This window comes from Botryllus schlosseri, chromosome 14 (genome assembly GCF_051294905.1).
Source record: "Botryllus schlosseri isolate E-star chromosome 14, Bs_hap1, whole genome shotgun sequence".
Lineage (NCBI taxonomy): Eukaryota > Metazoa > Chordata > Ascidiacea > Stolidobranchia > Styelidae > Botryllus > Botryllus schlosseri.
Genome location: NC_137249.1, coordinates 19,365,238 through 19,381,479, shown reverse-complemented (window position 1 = coordinate 19,381,479; position 16,242 = coordinate 19,365,238). Strand labels below are relative to the sequence as shown.

General features: G+C 40.1%; 1 protein-coding gene across 2 annotated transcripts; it reads right to left on the bottom strand.

The window, feature by feature from the left end:
- Positions 1–786: 786 nt before the first annotated feature.
- On the bottom strand, positions 787–14,444 carry LOC145455766 (NADPH oxidase 4-like). 2 transcript variants are annotated; one of them, XM_080333761.1, is made up of 15 exons: positions 13,719–14,444; positions 9,950–10,045; positions 9,778–9,888; positions 9,631–9,712; positions 9,262–9,359; positions 7,877–7,977; positions 7,731–7,811; positions 6,652–6,779; positions 6,171–6,319; positions 5,896–6,054; positions 5,154–5,277; positions 4,728–5,094; positions 3,712–3,829; positions 3,476–3,651; positions 787–1,959 (listed from the first exon to the last, which is right to left on the bottom strand). In XM_080333761.1, the coding sequence occupies exons 1-15, from the start codon at positions 13,773–13,775 to the stop codon at positions 1,839–1,841; spliced, it is 1,968 nt and encodes a 655-aa protein (XP_080189887.1). In that variant the 5' UTR covers positions 13,776–14,444; the 3' UTR covers positions 787–1,838. The 2 variants fall into 2 exon arrangements, with proteins under 2 accessions (XP_080189887.1, XP_080189888.1); XM_080333762.1 differs by lacking the exon at positions 7,731–7,811.
- Between the last annotated feature and the right edge of the window lie 1,798 nt (positions 14,445–16,242).

Genomic DNA, 16,242 nt, shown 5'->3' with positions numbered 1-16,242 from the left:
TCGCGGCATTTATGACAGCACGATATCATGTACTCGTCTGGAAAAGTTGTAATTCTCCTGCCAATAATAACGTAATACAAACAGTACATATTCCAAAACGTTGAGGATTTATGTTGTTGTTTTCATTTTATGGTGTTCCAGGTCTACGGCCATGTGCAGAAGGCGATCGCGTCATTGTTGCTGTTTGCATTTCTAATGAATTTCGCGCCTATCCCTTATTTGAAACCTTGCAGGGCACTGCCTACATAGATACGGTTGCGATGAGTGGGCGTATACGGTTTCACGAGATCCTTTCCAGCCCCGAAGGATGTTGTTATCACGATTGATATTAGATCAACTTTACCTACCTATATTATAAAACTGATCTGAGAATGACAATTCCATAAAATTTGATGCAGCACAGAATAATAACGGACGTGATCTGCATGCATGTGACATTTAGTTCATGAAACAGCTTACTTTTCGCTGCGAAATCATTGATTTTCTTCTTATCCGTCCTTTCTGCTCGAAATCGTCTAGTGCTTGCCTTCAGATTGCCGACCTAACTAAAACTATCTTCGCTGGCTGGCTCGAGGTTAACTGCTCTGAAATTGGACTACATTCAACAAGCTGTCTGTGAATGTGATATGCATATGAGCATAAAACGCTTTCCTCATGTGCTTACAGATTGTATAGGCAAAGCATTTGCATGTTATGCTGTAATATTTCCTTGCTGCAAATAGCAATTGGTCGATCAGTAAGGCCTCAGGATACTAATTCGACAAAACATCTACACCACACTCAATATTTGGTTTCCATAGTACAGGAGAAGGTTTGTTGTGTTCTGCATAATCGGCCGGTGAATTTGGTAACTTGTAACAGTACAACATGAATGGAAACATGGAAACACCAATGTACATACGGATTTCCGGCGATTTTAGCAACCGCGTATATCGTGTGGTAATAACGCAAAAACGCTCTCGATATCGACCATTCGTAGCAAAATGCAGACGAATTTCTTGAAGAAAGCTGCGGTACACATATATATTATGGCGACACGTAGGAACAAGTACGGTGAAATATAGCAGCTTCATATTTCATACGTTATAAATACGAATAAGGTAAACGAAGTTAGTATTTAAAGTATTAAATAAAAGACACGTGTCATCTAAACGGAAATCCTAGCGGTTTGCGGTCCGGAAACATATCCATAGTCGTACGAATGATAATATAAATAAATTTATGCCCTGCGAATAAAACTATAGATATTGCTGACATGTAAAGGCAGTAATTTCAATACATATATAAATCTTAATTTAAAAGTGAAGACGAAAAGATAGTAATCATGGTTTGATGCTATTTTATTATTTTGACAAAAAGAAAATAACGCGGAATGAAATTCGATAGAAAAGTCACGGCTTGACAATTCTGTGGAACATTAGAGTTTTCTACGGGCATCATATTCAAGGTAGTTCTACAGTTCCTTTTCCGTGTACAATGAATACGAAATCGTGCCTAAAATGTGATTATATATGAGGGTTGTTACTCATTATAAATTTGTAGAATCCAACTCAATAGAAAGACTTCGTATCTCTGATTATGAACGAAAGGTTCAGAAAGTTTCGTAACCGAATAGACCATAATCGAATCGAAGATCACAGTCTTGATGTCTCTTCTATTCTTAGAGGCGATCTGGTGAGATAAAGGCGTTTAAGCCAAATCGAGTTTGGATTTCATATGCTCCGACTCCGACGTCGTCGTTTGTGACATCATCAAGACATTACGTCATTTCTTACTTTAAATAAAGTGTTTTTTTGAAGAATCTTTTGGAGTCCTTGATTTGATTGCTCTCTTTCGCTTCAAAACGACTCCTTGTTGAAGACGAAATTCGCTCTGGTTTTTGATTTGGTGCGCAGGCAATGCTCTCGAACCGCGTTGTTAAGTGATTTGGAACCACAGCAGAAAACTCCGATCGTAGATCTAAAATACACGTAACATTGAGCTGCAACCTGTCGGGAATTTGGTCGAAAAATTAAAAATGAGTTATGTCCAGGTGTGGTCGGTTAACAAGTATACTTAAATTACTAAACTATTTAGTTTTTGCAATTTTGATTTTTGAAAAGGTGAAGGAAGTTTTGGGGTTAGGTTTCGTCACCATACATGAAATAGTCCCAGGGTATCAGGGTGATCTAATTTATTTCTGAAGATTCTATCTATGCTTGGTGCCATTAGTGATTTTGCGTTAGTTGCGAAGATGCATCTTCTAATTTTGGAAGTATGCAAAAGTATGGCAGACATCAACCTTTTATCTGAATATCCGGACCCAGATGTTGAATATCTATCAGAATTATACGGCGTTAAACCTTGTGATAATGCTGACAGTCGGTCGTTGTTTGGGCGGAATTGTTCTTTCGTGAAAATGTGTAGCCGTTTTACCGCTACAACGGCACAGTCGAAGGTTTAATGACCCTTAGTTGCAAAGTAAATGCATACAGGGCAATTCCATAAGTCTCGTCCATAAAATGATTTGCAGTCGCCGGAGGCTTATTTAAGCATGCTTGTATGCGTACATTGTCGCTTGTCCAGTCGGATTTGAATACTCAATTCGCTATGTAGTACAGTTTAATCTATGTTTGATAAATATCCCACCTTAGTGTATAAGTATGACGCCGTTACTTCGTAGTAAACGGCCCTAAAGTCATGCCAATAACACTATAACTGTAACTTCGCTTCAACCTTTCTCAAGTCTACGCTACGTCACTGTCCCATCGCCGTCATACGAATATATGGATACAGAGATTACGACCACTAGATGGTGGTCGTAAACAGTAAAAGCGATCATTGACATGACATCAGTGGCATCCTGACAATTGCCAGGTGGTTTAAAAGCGGCAAATTCATGAAATAGCAGCACGACGAAGTCGAAGTTGAAACGACAATCCTACCAATAAACCGCCAATTCTGAAAACAAATGTAGAAAATGACTTTAGTGTACGTAGAAGCAACGTACCCCACATTATTGTTGTTGTTACTGATTTGGGCCATTCGTAGTGTCTTTGTGACTGCGATGGTCATTCACACCAGACAGATACTCTTTGTCATGATTCCATATCTGCCAACTTGTGGCACAGCCCACTTCTAGGCTTTTAAGATACCTCTTGCGCGGGTTAGACGGCGAGCAGGAGCCTACATAAACCTCCAACACATGGGACGGAATGCTGGAGTCATCATCGGTCGGACTCGCAACCGCAACCCATTGGTTTTGCAGTTGTGGATCATACCACTACGCTCTGATGTCGGCATCTCGCCGCAACGTACCCAATATGATCCTGATATAGGTAGCGTAATAACTTGCAACCATACCGTACTTCCTTTGTTTACAGCACGATGACACTTGTTATCGGTTATCTTGGTAGTAGCGCGTCGCATGAGCTATCTCGAATCTATTTAAGTGCAGTATAATCTCTCGAGTCAAAGTTTGCTGACAAAATCTCACCTTTGGTGGCGTTCGGACAGCTCGCGAAACATATCCTTAAATTGGGGCCTTCCCGCTTGCAGTCGACACCTGCTCAGACTCGGATATTTCTCTGAAAGGCACCGCATTTCCCCGAAGTCGGCGGAAGTCACGTGAAGATACACGTTTAAAAAGTCGGGCCGGTTGCGATTCCAAAGCTGGAACAGCGAATATCAATGAGTCAACTTCTCAGCGTGTCGCGAAGTGTATCGCCTCACCAGAGACTGAACTGCGTTGATTAGATCGATGAACCATTCGAAAGATGAAACCGATCGACATGTCCAAATTAGGTAGATACGTCGAAGCTTGCGCTTTTCCAATAGATTGTAGTTGAATCTGAAAATGGAATTGCCGTGAAATGAAACTTGCAGCAAACAGAAAAACTAAGACAGCACGAAAATGTCTTCAATTGTAAATATAGTAATTGAAGAGCTTCTTAGAGGTACCGAAAACCGAACGTCCGTAGCCTACACCAGTGGTTCTCAACCTTTTTCACCTCGCGGACCGGTAAAATTTCAAAAAATGTCTGGCGGACCGGTGAACTTTCAAAATTGAAATGAAGCAAAATGCAGAGTATGCAACCGTTTTTTGCAATTATATGGGACTAGAGAGTGAAATTTAGGGTATTTTGATCGTATTTAATTATTATTCATGATGGCATCCATGTGATTTTATGGCAGTGAGTCTGCCGAGTCGAGGTAAAATTGTCTTGTCCAGATAAACGTGCTACCACCGAGAGACCTTTACAGTTTTTCGCGCCGAACGACGTGGGCTTAGTAGGAGTAGTAGAAAATTGGAAATTACATTATACGATGGTGGACATGCAATGTTATTTCCATTCTCTACTATTTACTGACGATTACCCCTAACGAGTGCATGTCAGCCGAAAATCTTCGGGTTATAAACTATTAATAATATATATTATTCAGAAAAGTATACTTCTATCATTATACAAACGTTCTTAGGTCGATTTGAGAAAGGATTGAAATAGTAATTCCCACAGGGAATAGATGCAAACGTTCTATCGCTTTTTGAGTGAGGAAATAATAGTAATATTAGGATTAATATAATTCAATAAAATGCAAACTTTTACAATGCAATGCCTACCAGACGTAACTACAGTGATACCATGGAGAGTAAATATTCATCTTCTGCTTATTCTACGGACAGCAATCGCTGCCGACCTGTGTTTCTCAAGATATACGAGCCAAAGATTGCATCTGAGAGTACTAACCGAATCATATTTAATACAGCAGCATATGGCGTTATTCCAATGCCGCCTGCAACACACACGGACGTGCTGTATCGAAAGATGTCTTGCATGGGCGTGCCGTACGGACCATCGACGTAGAAACGAGGTTGATGCATAATTTCTGATGACGACGTTTCCAGAGCACCGTTTACAATCGCAATTTTAACGTCCGCTGATTGTTCCACTTTTGCGGTTGAAATTGTCCGATTATGTGTTTGGTTGTAAACGGTGTCTTCGCAATTTAGTAACGCTTTTGGAAATAATTCAACGGAATCCTGCCGTTCAGAATAACTTCTGCTGCTATTCGCGCGTTTGACACCATGGTTAGTAAAGAGATCCTTGACCTTTCCTGTATTAATACAAAAGTTATATAAATATTTCATTTGGAGAGCAGGAAAATACACCTACCGGTCCATTCTCCAGTTACTGCCATGTGTATAGTGAAGTAGGGATGATGCTTTGTTGGAACTGATGTGAGAGTAAAGGGATGAGATTCTATTGACGAAACCGAGGGGCAACGAATCCAAATGCTCTGAAGCGACAATACAAGATCTTAATTGGATACACCCCATGAAGTAATCGACATTATCTTCCCAAAGCTATAATTAGCTTTGATATAGCATAATCGCTGTCGGGGAAGTCAACAGCAGTGGAATGGATTGCATGGAGCTTCGGCTTTTACACTAAATCGATATGCTGCTACGTATGAGGATCGTAATGAGCTGATTCTACGACCAGAATCACCTGGAATATATTTCTGCTACCTTATTATTGGTGAGAATAATTGATTTGATAAGAAAATTTCAGGAATTGAAACTAATCCCGAGCCCGGGTGAAGAGGCGTGTTTCCAGTTCAGATTATTATAGATCCGCATTTTGCATTCATTATATTTGCAATTTGCTATATACATTAAAGAACCAGACGCATATGCAGTGCATGTACAATTTACATCGTACAGCTGACTATCAGTTGTCAGAATTGCACGTTGCACAGCACAAACAGTATACGCAATCTAAGCGGTACCTAAAATAACTCTTATATACGAGTACAAATATCTACATCAGGGTATCAATAATTTTGCATTGGAGGTATGGAGTATGACAATTGGATGGCATACGGTACTGGTACACATGAAGTACTTGATCTTACCTGCCCTGGCTCCGCGGCGATTGATTTATTGAAAAACTCGATTTCAAGGACATCGTTTGGATGTTCAACGATTTTGGTCGTTGACGCAGATTTTCCGAATAAACGAGTTCCTCTCTCGATAATATACAGTGTCAATGGAATCAACATCCAAATCCATGCCTTAACGAAATTCAAATCACAATTGTAGCAAACTGTTTTTAGAACCCCAAACCATGTGAATAATGCTGAATTGCAACTGAATACGATACGATGTATAATTTAACGATCATATTTACTTCGGTTGCGCAGGACTTGAATTTCGGTTCGGGCTGTCGGCAAGGAACGTAGTTCGGTACTGATTCGGATTCTTCAGACGAGTGGCCGAAATATTCGCCTTCTGGTATGGGACCTAATTCTGGGACCACAACCATATCCCCTGATAACCCTGATAAATTATAAGTGTCAATAGGTGCCAAAATACAGATGATGTTATTCGCAATGCTACACAATAGAGTTTCCTGGGTTTAGTATATGCCATAAATGAGCGGAATCAATTCTGTTATTTTAATTCCAAATTGTGACTTCATTTCGTATATCATTCAATCTTGAATCCAAGTCTCGAAGGACGAGTTAAACTATTAGAAATCCCATGTCTAAATCTAAATCCTATCACGAAAATCGTCAATCTAAATCCGATCGTAATCCGGGCAAAATTTCCAAATGCGGTTCTTCGAAATTCCATTCGCATCTCTGGCATACCAACAAAAAATTACTCACTCGGGTTGCCTTCCGGTTCTGGCTCCGGTTCGGCAACAAAAACAGTCCCGTTGGGATCATCGCTGTTGAATCCGACGAAGCAACCAGGAATGTGTTCAGAGATGTTGGTCTGGTACTTTAGTACCCCGCTAAATGCAGATCATTATTTTCATACATTATGTCCATAACATTAAAGTTACAAATGTCGCACTAATTTATTTCATTTAGTCCGCGAGGGGTCGAGTGCGTGAACACTTCTCTTTCTTATTATTGAACTCAAGTGCAGGATGCGTGCACGCTACCATATGGTACAACAGAGATAACAGTATTCTGCAAGATTTAGATGCTTTACTATGTTTCACCCGGGCTACCCAACGTATAGTCACGGCACCGATATGCCCAGTGCAGTAACATCGCTGATGAAGTGGACACGTCTGACGTTCCTCCGATTCCCAGATCCACAATTATATTGAGACCACGGAGAATTGTCCTGTCTCTAACGCATTGTATTTTTTGAAGCGGATACCATCTCCGGTAATGCAAAAGGCAACGTAAATTTGAATTGCCTCGATAGGATAATGAACATAATGCAGCGTTCTCTATTGTATTTCTGCGCCTTTTCGGTGATTGAATCACTTTAATCCCGTATAATAACAACGAAACCGATGCCCTTCTTATGTTCAGCACTCAAGTCACTTGTGATATCAGATGTAGGTTTAGAAAATGATGTAGCCGCTGACCAGCGCCAGTTGTAATTTGCATATAGACCTTTTCGTTCCAGATATATAATATCAAGTTGATAGAAAATGATCGACAATAGCCTAGGACCTTTACCAGGGAGCATATTGTATTCATCTCTTAAACTGAACAGATTGCATAACATAAAATAAAGGGAAAATGTTACACAAAGAAGAAAACCCAGCTGATTAGTCACAGATCACAACCCATTATGACAAGAGACAGAATGTTACGGGTACGCTGCTGAATGTTATAATTGCTATAGACGTGTCACAGGCTAGACCAGACATGATGTAATGTCTCAATGTCCCAAACAACGCAGTGCACAAGCATTTGATATATTAAGATCCATACCATCTCACCTGCAAGCGTGTAGCAACAAAAGAATGTAAAAAAGAATAAATAGATGATGAATCTTCCAAAATCTCCGATAATTCGCTCTTCTAACAAAACATCGAGGCTGTAATTTGTTTCGGTATTCTCACACAACACATCACTATCATCTCACCTGCTGGAGCTGGAAGCTGAGTATGTGATCATGCATAATAGTATTGCCATCGAAATCCCTGTGATTCCAGGAACTGACGTCATGATCAAAATAATGGGATGCTGAATTGGAATACAAACGCAATTATTTACATGTTCGTCCCCGAGGTTAGTTACGTCACCGGGTAAAGAGTACGGACTTGCGAATGAGTCATCGAGTGATTCAAGTGATATCGCTAATTTGTCTGTGATCTTATGGGTTTATGTCTTTTCAAATAGAAGTGCGGCAGACAATGGGACTATTCACGAATAACGGATATTAGGATGAGAACTTCCTGCGTGTGGGATTGAACAAAGCACAGATCGAAGTTGGAAGTCGACTGACTAAAACCTGCAGTAATTCAATAAATATTCAAATTGAAGTAAACCCGAATATTTTCGGCTGACACTCCAATATATTATGCAAATAGATAGTGAAGTTATATTGAAATTCATATTGAAATACATGTACACCCGAATATTTTCGAGGGACAGTTCAATCTATTATTTAATTATATGCTGAAGTTCTATTGAAATTCATATTGAAATACAACCCAGCGGCGAGATAGCGTAGTGGTACAATCCCCAGCTACAGCACCAATGGGTGATGCTACATGTAGGCAGCTACGGAATCAATCAATACCGGTAAGAAATATCGGCCTGGTGTAAATGACCATTGTAGTCGACAAACACCATGAATACCACAAAAACAAAACAAAACTCCCGAATATTTTCGACGGACACTCGAATATATTACTCAATTACATAATAAAGTTATGTGCCTCTAAGACTTATAAAACCTGTAGCACTTTAAGAGTGTCAAAGCTCACTGCACCATTGAGGGACATAAGAAGTAATTCCATTCTGTTTTTAAAATCCGTCGGGATAGGACCAGGTTACACACCGACGCCCAGCAGGCGTGTACTTCAACTTGTCTTGCCACGAGGGGAGGTAAGACTAGACACAAACTTACAGAAACCTGATACTTTACCGATATCTTCCTAGATACCCATACATCTGAAGTACTCTCATGCATTTGGGAAATATCACAATCAATTCGATGTGTGATTAGGTGTTACAAATCGGGTGATTTTAGTCGACGAAATGTAAAGAGTCTATGGTGTTCGGAGGGAAAGAAATTTTCGATCAGCGCTCCAATGGCTAATCTAGAGACCCAGTGGATAATATCCGCATACATAGTGTCAGATACCCATGCAGAAATTAGGCATAACGCATAATGGCAAAATTTGCAAATTTTATTACCTTAAGTTGGATAAAGTCCACGTATCGTAACACGGTTCACACATTACAATCCCCGTGACATTGTGCTAGCTTGTAGGCTACTTACACGATACACAAATAGCTAACCTGATTCGAAAAACTGGCGACGTTGATTTCGCCGTATCTCTTGTTAAAATGCTTCGAGAAATTGATTGAATTGAAAACATGAGCTCCACAGTGAATAGCTGAAATACGCATATAATAGTATGACATACGGGGCATATGTTATGCAAAAAATCAAAGAGTGAAGATATGGAGGGTGGAGGAAACCAAATAGCGAGAAGCCCCTGACCCAATCACTTTCCAATTTATTTTATTGCTTCCAAATCAATAATTGTATTGAGTTGGATGAAACTCGTACACATGAGAACTCACACGTGTACGAACCACTCGGCGGCTTATAAGGGTAGTAGACACTACGATTAGGTCATAGACACAATGATAGTGATCGTATACCTGCCATGATGCATAGCATATATCCGCACGCAATATGAAACGATTTGCTTTTATCTAGAAGTCGTCGCAAAACTCTGCATGTCTGAATGGACAAACGATACAATTAGTGACAGTGCGATATTATCTTACGGATCACAAGATATTCACCAATCGATAACCTCTTATCACACGAGTTATATTCCGACACATAGGAAGTAATATGACACAAGCATTCAAATTAATGCATGCCGCGGTGGCCCGGCTGATGCATAGTCCGTACTAAAAATAAGATCAACATTTTTATTCCGTCTATTTGCAGCAAATGTGTTCGCCAACTTACTCCGAGCATTTGGTGCAAGTAATAAAACTGCGGCCCGTAATAATAATACAAAAAGGTAAAGTAGAAAAGTATTGCGTTGGTCGCGGCCCACATCAGCTGAAAAATAAAACAAAATTCAGTTTGTTTTTGTGTGCATATATTTCCGTTTAAATAGCTGGTTCGAGGTACAGAACTTGAAGAACGCGTTCTCTTACAAGATCCATTGCATAAATGCATACATTCATTTGAATTCGAAAACTTTTCGGGTGCCCTTTTTCAAGAGTTATCGGCAGCTATTTGTTTCATTGGTATAATCCAGTTATTCATTTGACCAAGCCAAAAAGAGTTCCTGTATATGCGCCAATTTCTCATCAGTTTATTGTGCTCTGTGCGTGTCGTCGTTTTATTTACATTTGCGTTGCTACTATAGTACCGTATGATTCGAGGTTTGCTGTTGCCCTTGTGACAATGCGAATTTCACGGTCTGTAATTCTGATTGCGACGTCATACTTTGCCATAACTCTTGAAATAAATGTAGTATTGCAATGGATGATGTAATGAAAGCAATATTTCCGCTTATAAACAAGGGTGATGACGCTAAATAAACCAGAACACCCTTCCCAGAGGATGAAATGAGCCTTTGCAATGCGCAAAAAATTATTGCTGCATTATTCTGGTGTGCTGTTAATTAATGCACGATACCATGCTGCGCTAGTATCGTATGTTACAATGTCGAATTAGTTTTAGGTCACGGTATAACATCGGTACGACCGGCCCGATTCGGGGTGGCGAGATAGCGCAGTGGTATATTCCGCGGCTGCAACACCAATGGGTGCGGGTTCGAGTCCGACCGAGGTCGACTTCCGAATTCCGATACCTAAGTGTTGGAGGTTTACCTAGGCTCCTCCTCGCCACATCATCCGCGTCAGCGGTGCCTTACAAAAGCCTAGAGGTGGGCCGTGCTATAAGTCGGCAGTTACGGAAAATAAAAAGAATATCGGCCTGCTGTAAATGACCATAGTAGTCGAGAAACACCATGAATACCACAAACCAACCAACCAACCGGCCCGATTGCTAAAAACCTTCTCCCTCCGGGTACAGCAAATTGGTTGATTACGATGATAATGATCTGTTATGTGCTGAGAGACCCAGCATTCTCGAGATATTCGTTGGACTGGCATTGATGGCATCGACAAATCACCGTGAATCTTTCCGTGGTGTCATTAGAAAAGCCGATTGACTACAGACTATACAGAACAATAGTGAAGTTACTTTTGAGTCATCGCATATTTGACATAACGCTAGCATGACCTGTTTTCGCGTACTATACGTATGTTCCGTAAAAAGTATCGAAAAAGGATTTGGCACATTTATATTTATTCCAGGATAATACATGCTGATAACTTGTGACTTGAAACCGTAATCTCTTTAGGGGAAATCGAGTAGCAACATGGCATGATTAGGATGATCGCTTAATTTCCAATATATTTTAAATGGCTTATTTCCGAATGAATGATAATTATTCATTCGGTTATAACCGAAATGTCGATATACCCCTTCCCTATCTATCCCTTGCCGTTTCCTAAAAGCTGTCATAGTCTCTTGGTATTTTTATTTGACATTTTACCTATTATGCGCATCCGGAAACCTATTGGCTGTCCGAGCATCCAGACATCTTACATCGAATTGGCCTGTTCCTGCGAATACGGAAACCGCGATTGAATTTCCACTGCACAAAACCCAGCCTTATCCGACACGTGAGGCATGGCAGAACAAATCCAGCTTACACAATATATTTTGTCAACCGGCTGGCCAATCGGCAAATTATGTTTGCCTATTTTGGACTGCGCCGCTGAATATATAGGGAATTGTAAGTTCTCATTAATCACGACAGTTTCACTCAACTTTTATTTATATTTCATTGTAGTATACCGGGGTCTGTTTCAGTTATTTATCAATTTTAAATGCCAAGACAGTCTAATTAATTTAACGAATGCAAAGTTAAAATGCATTTTCGAAGAAACGTGAATTAGACTACATGGTATCAAAGATTTTCTGTCTAGTCAAGACGTAATCGAATCCCGTTTGAGAAGACTCCGATTTCACCCAGTGAAAGCTTCAGAAATACTGTGGCAGATTTTATGTTTATGCCGTAAATGTATCACAATACGGGTAATCGGCCATGGTCTATAAACAACAGTAATCTGAGCATAGCTAGTGTCAAAAAGCCAATTCGAGTTACAGAAATATGTGTAATATTTTACTTTGTTTGCGGATGGCTCAAGAGTTAATAGAGCGTGTTTAGTTGAATCAATATCAACAAGGTGTCTTCTTAGATTACATTTGGTTTCAACTATTTTACAATATCTCTTAACGAGTCGATTACTACCGCGCCGCGCGATCAACCTACTTCCATTGAGCAAATTTCGTCGAAATTCCGATTTGAGATTCTACGATGGCAAAGTTACGCGGGTTCACAAACCGTTCAGATCATAATCTATATTTTAAATTGAGGTGCTGATCCATTATACCCATAAAGAATGTCGTCTTTAATCAGGTATTTCGGCCAAGCTCTTTAATAAAGGCAACCGAATTTAGTCAGTGGTTACGATGATAGAATGTTATATCGAAGAGACCATAATGTGAACTCTCACATGACAGTGGTGTTTAACTTTTCTTATTGGCGCATGGCGTTTGGCGATCCTCTTAATTAACCAATATTTGCTTTACGCCCCAGACAATTTGGGCCCGAAGCGCCTGGCTTGAGATATGAAGGCGAACAATGATCATTAGAAAATTTCGATGGCGTCACGAGTGAGTTTTCCAATATAATTGCAAGTATCTCTCGTTTAATCTATATATGGGGAATATTTATTAAATCAGCCGCTCAGCTAGCTTCCAAAGGCTCGACAGCCCTTTAGAAGTCAGCTGAGTGGTCTTTGGAAAGTGAACGCAACAATTGACACCCCACTTGATTTAAATCGCAACTTGGACGATGCACGAGCACCAGAGAGTAAGTTGCGTAGCACGGTACATTATTATCGAAAAAGCTGCGTATTCACACCCGTATACCACCCTGGTGTAAGGGTGTGAATATACACCCGCGGAACACGAAACCAGAATCTATCTAATGCTAATTACTCGACTTTGTTATGTTATCCCGCTTGGCTGAAATTACAATGTGAATGGTGATTATACACTATAAAGTGTGTTAGGGCTGAAGGAAAAATACGGTTTGGCCATAGTTTTGCAAATGCGATGTAGATCTTTTTTTTTTGAATAAGCGCGAGATAGTAATGCAGCTGATTAACAACCAGCAAAAATACATTTCAATTGAAATATTGCGATCATAAATATCTGACCACCTTTTAGTGCGTTCTCTGTCTTATTATCAGTACCCGAAAATGGGGATCCTTATTGCGCCAATACTGGCAGTGATTGCCTGCTATTCGCTGTATAGGATACGAATAGTACACAATTCAGTACGACGAATGGCGGTAAGAATTACGATGGTCTCTGAGACAGAACAGTGTGTTCCCATAAAAGCGAGAAAAGAGGATTAACTATAGGACTGAAACGCGTCAGAACATCAATAAAAACAAATTGCATTCGAAAATTGGTCTTGAGATATTTCTAGCTTTGCGTTGATACGTTTGGATTCTTGCTGATAAAGAGACGTGATCTGTACTCTCTACATGTCTCTTGACTCACACTGTATGAAAACAACTTAGACATCAAATTAAGTGATATTTGCATCTATCGAATCGGAAGTCAGAACAAAGAAACTTACCAAAAAAACCGCCCTGGCACCGTCATTCGCCAAATAATTCTTCAGTCGCGTCACCATTACTATTTCACGAAGATAAATATTATTTGAATGGTAATATTGGTTGATTAATGCAGCCAAGAACTATCGCGCTATATTGCTGTCCTGCAATAAAAGTAAAATATGTTCCCACTGTTAATGTACAAATGCATGTCTCATGGCAGGCCCAAAATGCGAATCTACTATAAAAATATACGGGACGCAGATATAGGACACAGATGTTAAATCTGCCACGGCACGCTTCGCGGCATTATTGAGCTACCGAATCAAGGAACATAATTAGTTTTATTCACATAAGACACCCGCGAGCACACAAAACGTGTGCTATACTGTCAGAATAAGGACCACAATATCCAGAGCTGTGCGTGTCGGCATATAAGCCGGTCTTTAAATTTGTAGACCCAGTGCAATCCAATAGCACCGAACACCCAATTTAATTTATATATCTGGAGATTAAGACAATGTGTTTGCCACCTTACTACACCAACAGTAAATTCAGTTCTACTCGTTACTTAAACGTTTGCCTGTACTTCTCCATTCATTCTAAGTAATTATAATCGGCAGAGGTGCACCAACTAATAGACACCCTTCCGAAGCAGATTCCCGTGTCATAAGTCTTACCGGCACGGCTACTAATTTCATATCAAGGCAAAAACTGAACACGTAACCTTACGAGCCACGCTCTTCAAGCCTATGCCAATACCAGCACCCAACGTGTTTAAGTACACTTACAAGCGCGGCGTGATTAAGTCATATACTTTAATATATCTGTCTGCTTCTTTTCGGGTCACTTCTTTGTTCTCAAGCCTGTCCAGCTGAACGAGCCTTTTCAAAACATGCCGAGTACTAAATGTGACTCTGCCGGCGAATTCACGCTTCGCTTGTCTCGCATATATGTCTCGTCAAAACAAAAAAGGATTTTCTCTCCGAATTCACAGCTGATTTCGCCTGCAAAATTTTGCCGTTCACGTAGTGGCGGCAAAGCGACGAAAGTAACGCTGGATTACAGTTATTTTGGTCGTTTCGAAACAACGTTTGGGATATTACGAAACAATATTACTAACACCGGCAAAGAAGACTATTAATCAAACGCCTATCCGGCAGATGACTAAAACACGTGCGGAAGTTTAGTGCTGGCAACGGAAGTTCAGTGCTAAAAGAATAATGTACATTGTACAAGTACATTAACCTAATATGCTCCTAAACATGCAAAATTACGTGTAAATAAAGCGAAACGGCGTACGCAAATGTAGTTGGCCTGACTACACCCACTAAATTATAAATGCGTCATGTTGATTAAACCATATATTTGATGATATTTCGGCCGTATCATATGAAGTAGAGAGATAGTTCTCAGACCCCAATCGACAAATGAATGTATCTCAAGCACCAGATATCGTGTATCGTGATGTCCATTATATAGTGGATGTCGACAATTGCCCTTAACCGTATATATGTGGCCGTCAGGTTCCCTCCCAATGAACTATCAGATCGTCTTGGCTTGCTGATTGACAGCGCATTCCACGAAAGAACTGGAATGTGATGCGTAGCCTACTGTGAGTAATTTGAGGTTTGTTTCTAATAAACGCCACAGGATTCACACCTTCCCTCGTGCTGAGAATTTGAGTAACACGTAGTGTATCATTTCTGGATTTATATGTCAAGAATCATGGTGTTGATTGCTCAAAAGCACTCACGAGAAAACAATTTCGCTATAAAGACCCATGATCTGATACCAGGTCCGCATGAAGAGTCTTTGTTTGTGCACATTGTGCACGTTTCCGTCACTCCCGGAATCTTGTTTGTCTCAAAAATAGCGACATCATAAGTCACGTTATATTTTCTGCCGTCTAACCCAGACACGATGTTGAGTAAGTTATAAACGCCTATAGTGGATTGCGCGAGGTGTTTTCTTTGTAATATTGAAAATTGACATCATTAAGAAAAGCTCTTTGATAATAATAGCCGCGGTAGATACGAGCGTTCGCACCTCGGGGAATGAATGTCGGTGTCGTAAAATTACCTTAACTGTTTCTGTGTAACATACTTTAAAGTTGTGGGCGGAGGTCGCGAAGTATAGATTATTGCACACTATACGAAATTACATTAGATTATACATCCCTACCGTGCCGTAATATCTATATCGCTTCAGTCCAATATGCTGTATTTTCATTTGACCCATAAGCAATGTTCCCTCTAATTTTTCACGAGTCTGCGCGCACTCACCAGCGCACTGCGCGGTCCCTTGGACAACAGTGAATAACGACTAAAAAAGGTCATCACTTCGGCTTTCATTTGCGTATTTACGCGTATTTTGAGCCACGATTCGAGTAAAAACGAAGGTTTAACATATATTTCCAATGCGACTTTATTTGGATCTCGCCATCTTCAAATTTATACAAAGTTCGAAGCTTATCAAAAGTTCAAGCACTTCTTTATACTTCTGTTCATCGACGTACTAACTTTTGTCGTTAGAAGCGTGTGTGTG